Source organism: Jaculus jaculus, chromosome 11 (genome assembly GCF_020740685.1).
Source record: "Jaculus jaculus isolate mJacJac1 chromosome 11, mJacJac1.mat.Y.cur, whole genome shotgun sequence".
NCBI classification, from domain to species: domain Eukaryota; kingdom Metazoa; phylum Chordata; class Mammalia; order Rodentia; family Dipodidae; genus Jaculus; species Jaculus jaculus.
The window spans coordinates 99,501,013-99,519,011 of NC_059112.1; the positions used below are offsets into that span (position 1 = coordinate 99,501,013).

General features: G+C 46.5%; 1 protein-coding gene across 2 annotated transcripts in view; it reads left to right on the forward strand.

Moving 5' to 3' along the window:
- The window catches only part of Pdxdc1 (pyridoxal dependent decarboxylase domain containing 1), a 71,772-nt gene extending 54,258 nt beyond the window's left edge, over positions 1–17,514 (forward strand). For both annotated transcript variants that reach the window (XM_004652048.3, XM_045161557.1), the window contains exons 15-23: positions 1,355–1,443; positions 5,228–5,333; positions 10,750–10,921; positions 12,640–12,758; positions 12,996–13,117; positions 13,523–13,615; positions 13,702–13,798; positions 15,423–15,527; positions 15,875–17,514. In XM_004652048.3, coding sequence (XP_004652105.2) covers positions 1,355–1,443; positions 5,228–5,333; positions 10,750–10,921; positions 12,640–12,758; positions 12,996–13,117; positions 13,523–13,615; positions 13,702–13,798; positions 15,423–15,527; positions 15,875–16,104 — 1,133 coding nt within the window. In that variant the 3' untranslated portion in view covers positions 16,105–17,514. The remainder of the gene's footprint in view (positions 1–1,354; positions 1,444–5,227; positions 5,334–10,749; positions 10,922–12,639; positions 12,759–12,995; positions 13,118–13,522; positions 13,616–13,701; positions 13,799–15,422; positions 15,528–15,874) is intronic.
- The last annotated feature ends 485 nt before the right edge of the window (positions 17,515–17,999 follow it).

Below are 17,999 nucleotides of genomic sequence, written 5' to 3' on the forward strand. Positions count from 1 at the left end.
TTTTTTTTCCTCGAGGTAAGGTCTCACTCTAGCCCAGGCTGACCTGGAATTCACTATGAAGTCTCAAAGTGGCCTCGAACTCACGGTGATCCTCCTACCTCTGCCTCCCGAGTGCTGGGATTAAAGGTTTACTTCTTTAAAGAAATTGTTGTTTTAGGGCTGGAGAGATGGCTTAGTGGTTAAGGCGCATGCTTGTGATGTGTAAGGACCCAGGTTTCATTCTCCAGGTCCCACATAAGCCAGATGCACATGGTGGCACATGCATCTGAAGTTTGTTTGCAGTGGCTGGAGGCCATGGTGTGCCCGTTCTCTCTCCCCCTTTCTGTCTCAAATAAATAAATAAATAATCTTTAGGGCTGGGGGGATGGCTTAGCGGTTCCTGCAAAGCCAAAGGACCCAGGTTTGATTCCCCAGCACCCATGTAGGCCAGATGCACAAGGTGGCACACAAATCTGGAGTTCATTTGCAGCAGCTGAAAGCACTGGCACACCCATTCTTTCCCTCTGTACCTCTCTCTCAAGTAAATTTGAAAAAAATTTAAAAGACATTGCTTTTTAGTTATTTGTTTAATTAATTTATTTATTTGAGAGAGAGAGGAAGACAGAAACTGAAAGAATGGGAGCACCAAGGCCTCTAGCCAATGCTAATAAACTCCAGACGAATGGGCCACCTTGTATATCTGGCGTTACATGGCTGCTGGGGAATCAAACTCGGGTCCTTAGGCTTTGCAGGCAAATGCCTTAGCCACGGACCCATCTCTCCAGCCTCCTCCCTTTTTAACAAAAAAAAATTTTTGTTTCTGTTAATATATTCAGGATTATATACTTCATAAAGAAAATAGTTCATGAGGCATTATATCTGCTGTCAAATTTTGGGGCCCTATTTTCCGGGAGATTGGACTCAGAAATCTGAAATCTGTCCCTTTTTGGGGGGGGTTGAAGTAGGGTTTTAGTTTTACCCAGGATGACCTAGAGTTCACTTTGTAGTTTCAGGGTGGCCTCGAACTTTCAAGTGCTGGGATCAAAGGCATGAGCCACATTACCCAGCTAAATTATTTATTTATTTGTTTACAAGCAGAGAGAGAACAGGGTGTGGTGGCACCTATAATCCAGCTCTTGGGAGGCTAAGATAGAATGATTACTTGTAAGTTTGAGACTGACCTGGGCTACTGAGTAAATTCTTGGTCAGCCAGGGTTATAAGAAGGCCCTGCCTCCCTTCTGTCAGGCAGCTAGTGTCAGTAGCGTATGAAGCTGTTCTAATGGGTCCCTCCTGGGATCTGAGTGGAAAGGGATTGGATTGTGATGTTTACTGTAGGCTTGCTCTGAGACATAGCCCTTTCTTATTTGCCCTCAGATCCAGTGTTGAAAGCTGTCCCTGTGCCCAATGTGGTACCTGCAGCAGTTGGTCGGGAGAGACATTCTTGTGATGCATTGAACCGTTGGGTAAGGATGAAGGATGGCAGTTGGCTTTCTTTTTTCTTTGGTTGTGTCCCCTCCCCTCCAAGGCAGGGTCTCAATGTAGCCCAGGCAACTCACTCTGTAGTCCCAGGCTGGCCTCAAACTCAGAGATCCTCCTACCTTGGCTTCCTGAGCACTGGAATTAAATACTTTTTCATTACTGATTTATTTAAGAAAGAGAATAGGTGCACCAGGGCCTCTACCCTCTGCAAACAAGCTCCAGATACATGTGCCACCATGTGCATTTGGTTCACATGGGTACTGGGGACTCAAACCAAGGTCCATAGGCTTCGTGGGCAAACACCTTGACCACTAAGCTATCTCTCCAGCTCCTAAATACTTTTTTACATCTGGGAACACTCTGGGATAGTTGATCATGTGTAGAAAGGAGCCTACAGAAGTACTGGGCCTCTCCTGTTCCAAATCCAAGACTATACCTTGGGCAAGCCCCTCAGCCCCCGTGTTGCTGTATAAGGCTGTAGCAGTACACGGAAGCCCTGGACTTTGTGGCTCCTTTAGCTTTCTGCAGAGGCTGAGCCACATCAGAAGGCACCCAGGCCCTGTCCTGTGAACACCTTTGACCTAGGGTCTCACTCAAACCCAGGATGACCTGGAACTCACTCTGCAGCCCAGGCTAGCCTCAAGCTCATGGTAATCCTCCTACCTCAGCTTCCAAGTGATGGGATTAAAATTGTGCACCACCATGCCTGGGCTCTTACCTTTGGATTTGGGGCAGTTGACTCAGAGCATTGTGCTCGGGAAGCTTTCTGAACACTCAAGTACTTCAGTGTTCTCGATAAGTGTTCTGTCAAGAAAAATGGTCTATAATAATGCTGTACTTTCAGTTTCAAATGAATGAGTATATAAATGTAAATATCAAGCAAAAGAGGCTAAAGAGATGTCTTAGCAGTTAAGGCACTTGCCTGCAAAGCAAAAGGAAACAGGTTCAGTTCCCCAGTACCCATATAAAACCAGATGCACAAGGTAGCACATGTGTCTAGAGTTTGTTTGTAGTGGCTAGAGGCCCTGGTGTGCCCATTTTGTCCCTGTCTGCCTTTCTCTCTCCTCTTAAATAAATAGGGGGGAAAGTCAAAGAATAGAGGCAGACTGCAGATAAATAGCAGAACATCAGATCATGCACTCACAACATCCAGCAGAAAAGACTGTGGAGAATCCCTGTTGAAAGAGTCAGCTGGAGTTCCGGATTGAGAGTCCCAGGCAGAGGTCTTCCTCTCAGATAGGCTTCGTGGGCAGTGGAATTAAACAATAGTGACCTCTGCTCAAGTCTTGAGATTTGGGGGCGGAAGATGAACAGATGAACTGGTTTACCTTCTAACTGTTCTCAGGGGTGCAGTCCCTTGGGCTGTTCTCATTTCTTGTCATGGGGTTGGGGGCTAGCCTGTCCAGAACAAGGGGTATCCAAGGTTGCTTTTAGATAAACATGATTGGATCTGAGATGGGCCGGGAGAGGACGACTTCTTGTTCAGTGAGCTCTAAACAAACTTAACCAGCATGTGACAATTCACCAATTCAAGTCATATTACAACAAAGTAAGTGTGTTCACCACAGCCAAATCAGGCCCAGGGGCTTTGGTGAGTGTGAGAGTGCGTCCACACACTGCAGTTCAGAGCAGCCATTACCTGTAGCTGAATACTTAATGCAGATGGGAAATGGTCAGTGCAAATTAAACGGAGGTTACTATACAGTGTGTAGAATGTCATGTTAAATGATAAATACATTCCATTTACATACAGAGAAGACAAGATCCTGGAAAGAGTACCAAATGTTAGCAGTCAGTATTGGAGTTAATGGTTGTGGGCAAATTTTATTTTGTATTTTTGCCTTAACTGTATTTCATGTCTCTCTAAAATTAATTTGTGGAGGGCTGGAGAGATGGTTTAGTGGTTTAGCACTTGCCTGTGAAGCCTAAGGACCCCAATTCAAGGCTCATATTCCCCAGGACCCACATAAGCCAGATGCACAAGGTAGCACATGCATCTGGAGATAGTTTGCAGTGACTGGAGGCCCTGGCAGGCCTATTCTCTCTCTCTCTCCCCCTCCCTCTTTCTCTGTCACTCTCAAATAAAAATAAACAAAAATAATTTTTATTTATTTATTTGAGAGCGACAGACACAGAGAGAAAGACAGATAGAGGGCGAGAGAGACAATGGGCACGCCAGGGCTTCCAGCCTCTGCAAACGAACTCCAGACGCGTGCACCCCCTTGTGCATCTGGCTAACGTGGGACCTGGGGAACCGAGCCTCAAACCGGGGTCCTTAGGCTTCAACAGGCAAGCGCTTAACCGCTAAGCCATCTCTCCAGCCCAACAAAAATAATTTTAAAAAATTAATTTGTGAGGCTGAGGAAATGGCTTAGCGGTTAAGGTACTTGCCTGCGAAGCCTAAGGATCCCAGTTCAATACCCCAGGACCCACGTAAGCCAGATGCACAAGGGGGCACATGCATCTGGAGTTCATTTGCAAGGGCTGGAGGCCCTGGTGCACCCATTCTCTCTTTCTCTCTGCCTCTTTCTCTTTCTCTCTCTCGAACAAGTAAAAAATTATCTTTAAAAAAAACTAAATTAGGGCTGGAGAGATGGCTTAGTGGTTAAGGTGCTTGGCTGCAAAGCCAAAGGACCCCAGTTCAATTCTCCAGTATCCATGTAAGCCAGATACACAAGATGGTGCGTGCATCTGGAGTTTGTTTGCAGTGGCTGGAAGCCCTGGCATGCCCATTCTCTCCCTCCCTTCCTCCCTCCCTCCCTCCCTCCTCTCTCTCCTTCCCTCTCTCAAAATAATAAAAATAAGATACTTAAAAATTAAATTAATTTGTATTTAAATAAAAATGACCCTGAGACTACGTAGTGAATTCCATGTCAGCCTGAGCTAGAGTGATACCCTACCTCAAAAGACAAAATAAAACAGAAAAGTGAAATGTACTGTTTTTAAAAAGAACTTGGGGGCTGGAGAGATGGCTTAGCGGTTAAGCGCTTGCCTGTGAAGCCTAAGGACCCCGGTTCGAGGCTCGGTTCCCCAGGTCCCACGTTAGCCAGATGCACAAGGGGGCGCACGCATCTGGAGTTCGTTTGCAGTGGCTGGAAGCCCTGGCGCGCCCATTCTCTCTCTCTCTCCCTCTATCTGTCTTTCTCTCTGTCTGTCACTCTCAAATAAATAAATAAAAAATGAACAAAAAAAAAATTTAAAAAGAACTTGGAAAGTGGGCGTGGTAGTTCATGTCTTTAATTCCAGCACTTGGGAGTCTGGGATCACTTGTGAGTTCAAGGCCAGCCTGGGCTACAGCGTGAGCTTTAGGTCAGCCTGGGCTAGAGTGAGATTGTGCCTCAAAAAAAAACAGGCTGGAGAGTTGGCTTATCAGTTAAGGCACTTGCTGGCAAAGCCACAGGACCCAGATTTGGTTCCCCAGTACCCACATAAAGCCAGATGCACAATGTAGCACATACATTGAAGTTCGTTTCCTGTGGCTGAAGGCCCTGGCGCACCCATTTTCTCTATATATATCTATCTGCCTCTCTCTTTGTTTCAAATAAATACTTTTAAAAAGGAATGGGGGAGGTAAAAGAAGTTGAGGGAGGGGGGGCTTGGCATGGCCCTCTAGGTTCCATTCCCAGCACTGATGCCACTAAATATTGGAAGATAGCCTGAAGTATACAAGGAAGTTATCCTCAGGAGCCCTTTGGCCTGGCTGATAGTGGCAAGGGCTCTCAAACCCTTGTTGCAAGTGTTTTACTCACTCTGTCTTTCTCCCTGCAGCTGGGAGAACAGTTGAAACAGCTGGTGCCTGCAAGTGGTCTCACTGTAATGGATCTGGAAGTCGAGGGGACGTGCATACGCTTCAGTCCTCTGATGACAGCAGCAGGTAAGGAGTCTCCCAGGATTTGCTCCTTTTGTTGCAACACAGTTCCGTGTCCACTAAAGTCCAGGCTCTTGGGTAACTGGGTTTCCCTTACGACATTCCACTCTACTTGACTATCTGGGACCTCTTTTGAAAGCTTTGCTTTTTAGGCTAAATTTTTTTTAACTGTTTTTTTATTTATGTATTTGATAGCGACACAGAGAGAAAGGCAGAGAGAAAGAGAGCATGGGCGTGCCAGGGCCTCCAGCCACTGCAAACAAACTCCAGATGCGTGTGCCTCCTTGTGCATCTGTCTAATGTTTGTCCTGGGGAATCGATCCTCGAACTGGGGTCCCTAGGCTTCACAGGCAAGTGCTTAACCGCTAAGCCATCTCTCCAGCCTCTTTTAGGCTAAATTTAATAACATAAGCCTTCTGGAGTGACTCGAGTTCCTGTGTTCTCCGTGCAGTGCTCTCTCTCTCAGCTGCTCACCTAGTCACCAATGTGGCTTTAAGACCTTCTAGCAGCTGGGCCACCCACAGAAAGATCCTGACCCTAGGTCAGGAGTGGATCCTGGGATTTTCTCTGTTTTGCTTTTGGCATTTTTCCTCCAAAATAAAATAAATTGCATTGTTTTTTTTTTTTTTTTTTACAGTATATGTTTAAACTGTACAACATGGTTTTTCTAATTTTTTTATGAGAGAAAGAGAGAATGGACACGCCAGGGCCTCTAACCACTGCAAATGAACTCCATACACATGCACCACCATGTGCATCTGGCTTATGTGGGTCCTGAGGAATCTAACCTGGGCCCTTACCTTAACCACTAAGCCACCTCTCCAATCCACATGTTTTTTTTTTTAATGTTTTTTATTAATTTTTGAGGAGGGGTTTCAAAGTAGGATCTCACTCTAGCCCAAGCTGACCTGGAATTCACTATATAGTCGTGGGCTGTCCTCAAACTCACAGCAGTCCTCCTACCTCAGCCTCCCAAGTACTGGAATTAAAGGTGTGCACTACTACGCCCAGCTAATATATATTCATTTATTTGAGAAAGAAAGAGACAGTGAAACAGGCAGGGAGAAAGTGTGGGCATGCTAAGGCCTCTTACCACTTCAGACAAATTGCAGATGCACATGCCACTTTGTGCATCTGGCTTCACATGAGCACTGGGGAATTGAACTGGAGCCATCAAGCTTTGCAAGCGAGTGCCTTTACCTGCTGAGCCGTCTCTCCAGTCACCATACAAGTTTTAATACAGCGAAAAATGATGTTTATACCTTCTCCTGCAGTGCTGTCATAGGATCCTCCATGGCTTCAGCCCTCTAGAAATTCTGGGCGTCTGTATTTTAAAAGTTCTCCCTGGGGCCAGGCATGGTGGCGCATGCCTTTAATCCCAGCACTCAGGAGGCAGAGGTAGGAGGATTGCCGTAAGTTTGAGGCCACCCTGACACTACAGAGTGAATTCCAGATCATCCTGGGCTATAGTGAGACCCTACCTTGAAAAGCAATAAAACAAAAAAATGTTCTCCTTGGCTTTAATCCCAACACTCGGGAGGGAGACAGAGGTGAGAGGATCACCGTGAGTTCTAGGCTGCCCTGAGACTACATAGTGAAGTCCAGGTCAGCCTGAGCCAGAGTGAGACCCTACCTCAAAAAACCAATAAAAAAAAAAAAAATCAAAGCTGGGGGTGTCCTTTCAGTCACTAAATACCATGTGCAGATTCTTGGTCTTCAAGCCTATTCCCAATGCTTTATGGTACTGTTGTAAAGACTCTACAAAAGACACAAGAGAAATAAGTTCTTGTATGCCAGGGTGACCATAGGTAGCAGAATGTGCTATATATCTCAAAGAAGCTAATAGAGGGCTGGAGAGATGGCTAAAAGCACCTCAAGACACCTGCTTGCAAGCCTGACAGCCTGGGTTCAATTCCCCAGGACCCATGTAAAGCCAGATGCACAAAGTAGCGTATGTGTCTGGAGTTAGTTTACATTGGCAAAAGATCCTGGCATGTCTATATTCATTCTCTTTTTCTTTCTCTGCCTTTTTCTGTCTCTTTCTCAAAGAAATTAATAATTTTTTTAAAAAGCTAATAGAACTTGGAGTATTGTCTTCATAACGACATGGTCAATATTTGAAGAGGTAGATATGCATTCACTGTTTTGAATATTAGTTGTTATGTGCATGTGTCAAAATATCACGTAGTAGGACTTAATGGGTAAGAGTGCTTGCTGCACAAGCATGAGGGCTTGACACCGTCCTCGTTTGCTTCCCCAGCATCCCTGCAAACTTGTGAGCACGGGCACACATGTCTGTTACTCCAGTCCTGGGAGGAGAATGGATACTGGAAAATCACCAGGACTGGCTGACTGAAAAGCAGCAGCTCTGGGTTGAGTAAGAAACTCTTCAAGGAAACACATGGATGAGCAATAGAGGCTGACACCCAGCATTCTCTGACCTCCACTACATGTGCATACTACATACATTGCACCACATACCATACATACTCTACACACATACACATGTATGCAAAAGTCATCATAGGACCCCACAAATACATACAGTTTTTATATCAACTTTAAAAAACTGATAAAAGAAGCTGGGCATGGTAGGGCACACTTTTAATCCCAGCACTCAGGAGGTAGAGGTAAGAGGATCACTGTGAGTTCAAGGCCAGCCTGGGACTGCAGAATGAGTTCTACCTCAAAAGAAACAAAATGGGCTGGGGAGATAGATCAGTGGTTGAAATGCTTACCTGTGATTCCCCAGCACCCACGTAAAGCCAAAGTTGCACATGCTTCTGTAGTTCATTTGCAGCAGCTAGAGAGACCCTGGCACACCCATGGCCCCCTGCTTGTAAATAAATATATTTTAAAATATTTTTTTTAAAGTGGCAGGTGTGGTGGTATATACCTTTAATGCTAGCACTTGGGAGGCAGGAGAATTGTCTTGAGTTTGAGGCCAGCATGGGGCTAGAGTGAGTTTCAGGTTAGCATGGGCTACATTGAGACCCCACCTGGAAAAAAAAAATAGATTCAGAATATTTGCTAAAAATAAAATAAAGCCAGACGTGGTGGCACACGCCATTAATCCCAGCACTTGGGTATTGGGTAACAGAGGTAGGTGGATTGCCATGAGTTCAAGGCCACCCTGAGACTACATACTTTATTCCAAGTCAGCCTGGGCTAGAGTGAGACCCTACCTTGAAAAACCAAAATGAAATGAAATAAATAACTGAAAAGGGGAAATGGGGAGATGGCTCAGTGATTCATGCTTGAAAAGCTTGATGATCCAGGTTCAATTCCCCAGCCACCTATATAAAATTGGACAGCCACTCATTTGCAGTGGCAAGAGATCCTGGCACATCCATACACACACACATGTAAATAAATAAAAAATAAAAGTTTGGCCAGGTGTGGTGGTGCACATCTTGAATCCCAGCACTCAGGAGGCAAAAGTAGGAGGATCACCATGGGTTCAAGGCCACCCTGAGACTACATAGTGAAATGCAGGTCAGCCTGAGCTACAGTGAGACCTTACCTTGAAAAACCAAAAATAAATAAATAAATAAAAATACAGTTTGGTTGTGCTTGTGTGTGTATATGCACACATGTGTGCAGATGTGCTGTGTACACACCATGTACATGTGTTCCCTTCTCTATTGCTCATCACTGTACTGTCTTGAAATAGATCTCTCCCTCAACCCAAGCTGCCTGGAGTCAGCCTTCTTTTGTGTTGGGTCCTCAGAGGCAGAAGTGGCAGTAACTCTTAGCTGCTGAGCTGTCTCCCAAGCCCTGGTTGTGCCTTTTGTGATATGACTTAAGACATTTTTTAGGAAAGTTTCAGTGGCTTTTCATGAAATGTTTGCAACATTTTTGCAAAGATATTTTCTTAAGCACATCCAAGAGTGGCATAGGCATTTTTGTCACAAAGAAAAGGCCATTGTGAAGGCTGGTTGCTAGCCTCAACCCCAGCCCTGGAGACTGAGGAGCCCGCTGCGGGAACTGAGGAGAGACGGGCATAGTGACTGCCAAGACTCTTGCACCTCTGAAGTCCCAAGACCTCTACACTTGACCTTGACATAACTCCGTGCCTGACATGGTGCTTTCAGTCTCCTTCCTATTATTATTATCCCAGACACAAATCCACCAAAACTCTTCACTTGATTCTAGATATAAAGAGACTTCCTGATGTTGCTTTTTTTTACTTCACCCTGTCATAGGATATGTATAACCTGACCAAGGCAGTCTTTCTATGAGAAGAACCTGGTTGCTAGTTGGAGTATTCCATGTATAATTTAGTATCACTTCTGCAACAACAACAAAAAAGCCACTTGCTCTTAGAATAGTAATGGTTTTAAATTTTGTCCCAGTTCTTCCTTAGCTGTTTGGAATGGTGCTTTTTGTTGTTGTTGTTGTTTTAATTGTGGGAGAGTGGCTGGGCATGGTGGTACTTGCCTTTAATCCCATCACTTGGGAGGCAGAGGTAGGAGGATCACTGTGAGTTCAAGGCCACCCTGAGACTACATAATGAGTTCCAGGTCTGCCTGGGATGAGTGAAACCCTACATCAAAAAAGAAAAAATTAAAAAATCGGGAGAAGGAGCTGGAGAGATAGCTTAGAGGTTAAGATGCTTGCCAGCAAAGCCAAAGGACTCAGGTTTGATTGCCTAGTACCCAGGTAAAGCCAGATGCACAGGGTGGCACATGTGTCTGGAGTACATTTGCAGCAGCTAGAGGCCCTGGCACACTTATTCTCTCTCTTTCTCTCTCCCCGCCCCCCTCAGATAAATAATAAATAAAATTTGGGGGACTGGAGAGATTGCTCAGTGTCTAAAAGAGCTTGCTTGACCTGACAACCCGGGTTTGAGTCCCCATACCCACATAAAGTCAGATGCACAACGTGGTGCATGAGTCTAGAGTTTGTTTGCAGTGGCACCCATATTTTCTCTCTTTCTCTCAAAAAGATAAATAATTTTTTAATTAATTTATTTGCAAGGAGTGAGAGAAAGGAGTACCAGGGTGTCTTGTAGCTGCAAACAAACTCCAGGCACATGTGCCACTTTGTGTACCTGGCTTTACGTGGGTACTGGGGAATCGAACCCAGGCTGGCAGGCTTTGCAAGCAAGCACGCTAGCTGCTGAGCTATCTATCCATCCCCTTAAGAAAAAGATATTAAAAAGCTGTTTATATTGGCTCACACCTGAAATTCTAAAACTTGTGAGGCTGAGACAGAAGGATTGCCATGAGATCAGGGCTAGAATGAGTTCCAAGCCAGCCTGTGTTACAGTGAGGCCTTGCTGTAAGTAAATTAAAACAATGTTAATGCTTCAGCTTCAGCTGATGGGCATGCTGGTAACTTCTGACCTTGCTCATAGTGGGAGGCCGTCCCACGGTCAGCCCTCATTAAGCATCTCTCAAACATTCTGTGATGTGTTCAGTGTTAGGAACTCGAGCAGAGGATGTGGATCAGCTTGTCACTTGCATCCAAAGCAAACTGCCCGTCCTGACCTGCACACTACACCTGCGTGAAGAGTTCAAGCAGGAGGTGGAGGGGACGGCAGGCCTGCTGTATGTCGATGACCCCAACTGGCCTGGAATAGGGGTTGTCAGGTAAAGATCTGATTTGTCATGTGATGAGAGATACTGTATAAAAAGCACATGGTGGGTATTGTTGTTTACAAAGCCAAGATGGAATAATGAGCTAATAGTACATCTATCTGCCAAAACTTATTCTGGGTATTTACAAAGGCTGTGTGAGGGCAGGTGGTGTGGCCCACTATTGGGCCTAGTGAGGTAGGCATCAACGTGTGCCATCTGCAAAAGGACTGGGGATGGCTCAGTTGATTAAAGTGCTTGACTTGCATGAGGACCTGAGTCCAATCCCCAGAACCCATGGTCAAATAGACAAACAGGACCAAATGCAGCCACTTTACTGTCTTCTCATGAGACATGTTTCCTTTTGCATTTAAACAAGTATGGGACCCCACCTTTTCACTTTCACTTTGCCTTTCTTAGTTTCAGGACCACCGACTGCGGCTTGTCATTGGAAGTTTCTGATCTTAATGTAGTCAGTGGCTCCTCTGCCATCTGTCTGGTCCGTGTGTGCCCATCTCAGAGCATAGGACCCACCCACTCCCCTGCCATCTGTCTGGTCCATGTGTGCCCATCTCAGAGCAGATGATCCACCTTCTCCTCTGCCATCTGTCTGGTCCGTGTGTGCCCATCTCAGAGCATAGGACCCACCCACTCCCCTGCCATCTGTCTGGTCCGTGTGTGCCCATCTCAGAGCATAGGACCCACCCACTCCCCTGCCATCTGTCTGGTCCGTGTGTGCCCATCTCAGAGCATAGGACCCACCCACTCCTCTGCCATCTGTCTGGTCCGTGTGTGCCCATCTCAGAGCATAGGACCCACCCACTCCCCTGCCATCTGTCTGGTCCGTGTGTGCCCATCTCAGAGCATAGGACCCACCTACTCCCCTGCCATCTGTCTGGTCCGTGTGTGCCCATCTCAGAGCATAGGACCCACCCACTCCCCTGCCATCTGTCTGGTCCGTGTGTGCCCATCTCAGAGCAGATGATCCACCTTCTCCTCTGCCATCTGTCTGGTCCGTGTGTGCCCATCTCAGAGCATAGGACCCACCCACTCCCCTGCCATCTGTCTGGTCCGTGTGTGCCCATCTCAGAGCAGATGATCCACCTTCTCCTCTGCCATCTGTCTGGTCCGTGTGTGCCCATCTCAGAGCAGATGATCCACCCACTCCCCTGCCATCTGTCTGGTCCGTGGGTTCCCATCTCAGAGCAGATGATCCACCCTCTCCTCTGCCATCTGTCTGGTCCGTGTGTGCCCATCTCAGAGCAGATGATCCACCCACTCCCCTGCCATCTGTCTGGTCCGTGTGTGCCCATCTCAGAGCAGATGATCCACCCTCTCCTCTGCCATCTGTCTGGTCCGTGTGTGCCCATCTCAGAGCAGATGCCCCACCCACTCCTCTGCCATCTGTCTGGTCCGTGTGTGCCCATCTCAGAGCAGATGCCCCACCCACTCCTCTGCCATCTGTCTGGTCCGTGGGTTCCCATCTCAGAGCAGATGATCCACCCTCTCCTCTGCCACCTGTCTGGTCCATGGGTTCCCATCTCAGAGCAGATGATCCACCCTCTCCTCTGCCATCTGTCTGGTCCGTGTGTGCCCATCTCAGAGCAGATGATCCACCCTCTCCTCTGCCATCTGTCTGGTCCGTGGGTAGGCATCTCGGAGTTGATATTCCATCTGCAGTGCTGTGTCTGAAGTCACTGGCTTTCAGAATGAAATAAAGCTATTGTTTTTAGGTATGAACATGCTAATGATGATGACAGCAGTTTGAAATCAGATCCAGAAGGGGAAAAAATCCATGCTGGACTCCTGAAAAAGTTAAATGAACTGGAATCTGACCTTACATTTAAAATGGGTAACTACTATTTTTATAAGTCAGATGTGAACTTTTGATGAACAGTGTCTTACTGGCTTAAAGATGGGTTTCATCTCCCTAGAGGGGGAACTTGGGTTAGGTCTTTATAGAGGTGAAGTTTCTCCCAGGGTGAGACCTTCCTTCTCCCAGCAAGGAGCTTCCTGTGTACAGGACCTGGTCTGGGCCTCACTCTGGACAGAGGACTTGGGAGCTGAGCTTGCCTGTTTCCTTCCACAGGTCCCGAGTACAAAAGCATGAAGAGCTGCATCTACATCGGCATGGCAAGTGACGATGTCGATGTTTCTGAGCTAGTGGAGACCATTATAGTCACAGCCCGGGAAATTGAGGAAAACTCAAGGGTCTGTAACACTGATCAAGTTTCTTGCCTTTTCCGGATTTTGCCTGTTTAGTGAGCTGGAGTTTCAAAGGAAGTTATTGCCCTTGGAAATGCCTGTTCATTTCATTTTTTACAGAATGTTAGCGAGTGTGTCCTGCAAGCTAGGCGCTATGCCAGGCATCAGGCATGCTAAGTGGCCTTGACATAGTCACTGCCCTCAGTGACCCCAACAGGCAGTTGGAGAGAAAGCTATGTAGAATCAAGCCATCTCCCCAGCTCACTTTATTGGTTTTTAATTTCATGTTTACTCTGGCATTTCAATGCAGAATCCCACTTACATACTTGTGAGAAAATGCCCCAAGTGCTATGTCAATAGTTGTAGGCGCAAGCCGGCTTAGACAAACAATACCTTCTTGGTCCTGCACAGCTTCTGGAGAACATGACTGAAGTCGTTCGGAAGGGGATTCAGGAAGCGCAAGTTCAGTTGCAGAAGGCCAATGAGGAACGACTTCTGGAAGAGGTGAGATTGCTGAAGAGATTTCCTTGCTGGCATCAGGTCAAGACCAGGCTCCACAGGTGATCCTGAGCAAGGGTTATGTTTTACAGGGAGTACTGAGGCAGATCCCTGTAGTAGGATCCGTGCTGAATTGGTTTTCTCCAGTCCAAGCTTCACAGAAGGGAAGAAGTTTTAACCTAACAGCAGGTAGGAGTAACTGGTCTCTACCATCTGTTAACTCAGTGTTCTGACTAAATACCCTTAGCTCCCATTCTCTGTCCCTGGGGTCTCTGCCAGGCATCTGAGATGAAGCCATTTGTCCTGCTGCTCTGTCACTCCCTGCCTGCACCCTCACATGAGACAGTGTGAAAGCAGATAGCTATCCCACAGAAAGCACACTCTGCTCCCGTGGGACGGTGAGGATGTGTCTGGCTGGCTGGTCAGCATCACAAGGCAGGGTGCCATTGGCACTGGCCTAAGGGTTGCCATTCTTTGCAGTCCTCAAGAGTTTTCTGCCCAGCAAAGAACTGCTTTTGAAAGGGGTAACCCAGATTATAACAAGGCAATGGAACCTTTTTAAATTTTCTTTTATTTTCTTGGTTTTTTGAGGTAGCATCTTGCTGTATCCCAGGCTGACCTGAAATTCACTGTAGTCTCAGGGTAGCCTCAAACTCATGACAATCCGACTGCCTCTGCTTCGAGTGCTGGAATTAAAGGCATGTACTACCACACCAAGCTGGAACATCTTAAAATATTTTTATTTTTACTTATTTGAGAGAGAGAGGGAGAGGGAGGTAGAGAGAGAGAATGGGCATGCCAGGGCCTCCAGCTGCTGCAAGCAAACTCATGCACCACCTTGTGCATCTGGCTTATGTGGGGCCTGGGGAATTGAACCCAGGTCCTTCAGCTTTGTAAGCAAGTGCCTTAACTGCTATGCCATCTCTCTAGCCCAAACATTTTAATTTAAACCAGCTGAATAGCAGTATTACCATTTGCTGAATTTGAGGAAGATTTTAAAGTCTGAGTTCTTGGCCTGTTCTAGCAAAGAAGTGTTCCCAAAACCTTTGGTCCCACGCTTTGCTTCTTACTAAGGAAATGATGACTGCATTGTCAATGAGTGCAAACAACAACAACCAAATAAATTAGAGCCGGGCATGGTGGTGCATACCTTTAATCCTGGGAAGGCAGAGAGGTAGGAGGATTGCCATGAGTTGGAGGCTACCCTGAGACTACATAGTTAGTTCCAGGTGAACCTGGGCTAGAAGGCCCTACCTTGAAGAAAAAAAAATTATATACATACATACACCCATATACATATACATACATATACACACACACATTTTCTTTCTCCTGATGTGGCACATGGATATAATCCTAGCACTTGGGAGGCTGAGTCAGGAGAACCAGGACTTCAAGGCTAGACTCGGCTATGTACTAAGTTTGAGGCCAAGATTCTGTCTTAAAACACCAAAAAACCAAAAAAAAAACAAGTTTCAAATCTGCCAAGCCTTTAGCCGTCTGTTGTCCCCAGCTGGTTGTGCATTCTCAGGCATCCTTGTGCACACTGCTGACTAGTGTTCCCGGGCACTCAGGACCCCTTGGAGGGGGAAAGGAGGGATACCCCCTAAGCAGCAAGGGGCTAGGTGAAACAGCTTCCGGGCGGTTTGCTCCGGTTCCTGGCTCATCTCAGGAATGCCAGGCTGTACACCGCTAGGAGGCAAGCCGAACGATGAGAGTGCTCCTAGAGCACAAAGCAGAGTAGGGGCAGGAGCAGGCCTCACGTTAGCCCGCCCGGAGCTCCTGTCCATCCTTTCCTGTCCTTTCCTGGCAGGCTCACTGGAGTCCACGGAACACACATATGTCTACAAAGTACAAGGGACAGGAGTGACACCGCCTCCCACGCCCTCAGGCCCTCACAGCAAGCAGAGGCTTCCAGGTAGGCTCACACATGCTCAGGTTTTCCAAGTCCCTTTTCCTTGCATTCCATTGTTTTCTTGAAGCCAAAATCCTGTATCTTCACTTAAAACTGTCACTGTCATTTTAAATAATCACTCAATTGCTTTGAGATTTTAGCCCCAAAGAGGTGTCTGCATGGCCCAAAGGCATGTGAGGCCTGCCAGGCTAGCATTAACAGTGGTGGTCCTCTTATAGTCAACACAGAAGTGCCTGTCACAGTGGCGCTTAGTTTCCTCCTCACCTCCTAAGATGTTTCCACGCTGTTCCACAGTGCCTTGTCACAGGGCCTCCTCACGTCTCAGCACTGTTCACCCCTTCTCTCTCCAGGCCAGAAGCCCTTTAAAAGATCCCTGCGAGGCTCAGATGCTGTGAGCGAGACCAGCTCAGTGAGCCACACTGAAGACCTGGAGAAGGTGCAGCAACTGCCCAGTGGGCCAGAGCACACCAGTATAGAGGCCCCTGCCCCTCAGGACAGCCACCCCGAGGCCCCACAGAACAAGGCCCAGCACCCAGAAGATGCCCATCCACAGGTGGAAGAGCCGGTGAACTTGAGATAAAGCTCAGTGATGGCTGGAGACTGCCCACTGCTGTTTCAGGGAAGATGGAGTCATAGTGAAAATGTGAACCTGAACCGTGCCACAGGAATGACTTAATTGTGCTGAACTAAGATTTTTGCACCAGTCTGTACCTGAAAACCAGGTTTTCTAGGAGGCAATCGATTAGTATACATGTAAGTAGAACAAGCAACAGTTGTTGTCTCTGACCTGCCTAACTGTAAGCATCCCATTTCCCTGTTGCTAGAAACACTTTCTGTTCAGAGAACATGGATATCAAGCACCTGCCACTAGAAACCCTTGCGTCATCTTTCTGAAGTGAGCCTCAGTGGACAGATTGCACATAGAGACGTGATGGTAAACAGCTTTGCCAAGACTCTTCCAGGTTCTCCTACGGGCTTGTCTGTGTTAGTCAAGTTGTGGTAGGTACCAAGGGATGGATTCAGTGGGACCATAACATCAGAAGCCCTCTCCTGGCACCCCCAACTGCTGCTTTTCTGGAGATTAAGTAAGGACCGTGTCCACTCCAGCTGGGACAGGGCTTCTGTCTAGTACTGTCCTCTGCCACTTATCTCTTCTCCCTTTATAAACTTTGTAAACTAAGTTAAGCACTAATCGGTTAAGAGTAACTGTAAAATCTCTTCCTGACCATATATGTCTATTTTTAAATACCGGTAAAGCTTTTTAATGGGCACCCAAGTGCACACTGCTCATTTGTTTATATCTGGAAGCTCCCTGGAGGCTGACATAGCACCTAATGGCATTCTGCCATGCCGCAGCACTGGTAAAGACTGGAATAAGCAGGCCATCGTCGTACCTCTCACCAGAGTGGCCACTGGTCTCTTCCCCTGCAGCTCACCCTGAGCCTCCTGGGAACGAGAGCCAGAGAAGTTGCCTCTTCCAGGCTGACAAGCCAGCGTGCTGCCGAGGTTACTAGAAGTAAGCTCCTAATTCCTGCTCATTTCTGCTTCCCCAGAGTATTGCTTCCTGTGTCCTAAAAATGGGTCCCTGTGCCTTTCTAGTCCTACCAAGTCAAGCAATGGGAGATCCTGAGGGAGTGGGGACTTCACACTGGGGTTGTGGCCTGTAGTGTTGGAAGCCTTAGTTATATCACATTAAGCCTATAATTACACTGATTTCATGTGATTGCATTTTGACAAGTGGCAAATGTCAACAATTTTTCCTCTTTTTTTTTTTTTTTGGTACAAATGATTAAACATGGTCTTCCCTGTTTATTTGGTGCAATGAAGTATAGCATATAACATGGGGATGGGTAAATTATCACCTTTAACAAGATTAATTTTTAAATGTTTTTATATATTTGGAATTGTTTAATTGGTTTTGCTGCAACAGAATTTTACCCTTGAGATACTATTTGAATGTTGGTTTGAATAAAGGTTCTTGAAATTGTTACCAGAGAGCCATCATACAAATTTTACTGCTAATCAGATAAGGTTGTTGTGACAGCAACTTTAGAAATATAAAAGGGTTCTAAAACTATCAATTTGCATCATGACCACAATTTGGGCATTTTTAGTACCTTACCTAAAAGTATAGTTTTCCCAGTGGAGAATAGTGAGCTCATACCGTTTTTCTTTCAGAACCTAATATTTCACTGATCTAGAAACAGTAGCTTTGAATGTGGAGCTTCTAAAGTATTCTTAAGTCAACACTCAATCTGTTTTATTTCATTCTGAATGGCTTTTGTGATCACACTCAATCACACTTTTTACTTTGTTCACTAATGTAGCAGAATTGGGTCTTTGAGAGCACTCTCACCCCTGTGAGGCATGTGCTGTGTTCCTCTGTCCCTTACCAGTGACGAGAGAGAGAAGGCTGGACATCAACCCTGTCTAACCAGGTGTGGTGGTGTACGCCTTTAATCCCAGCTCTAAGGA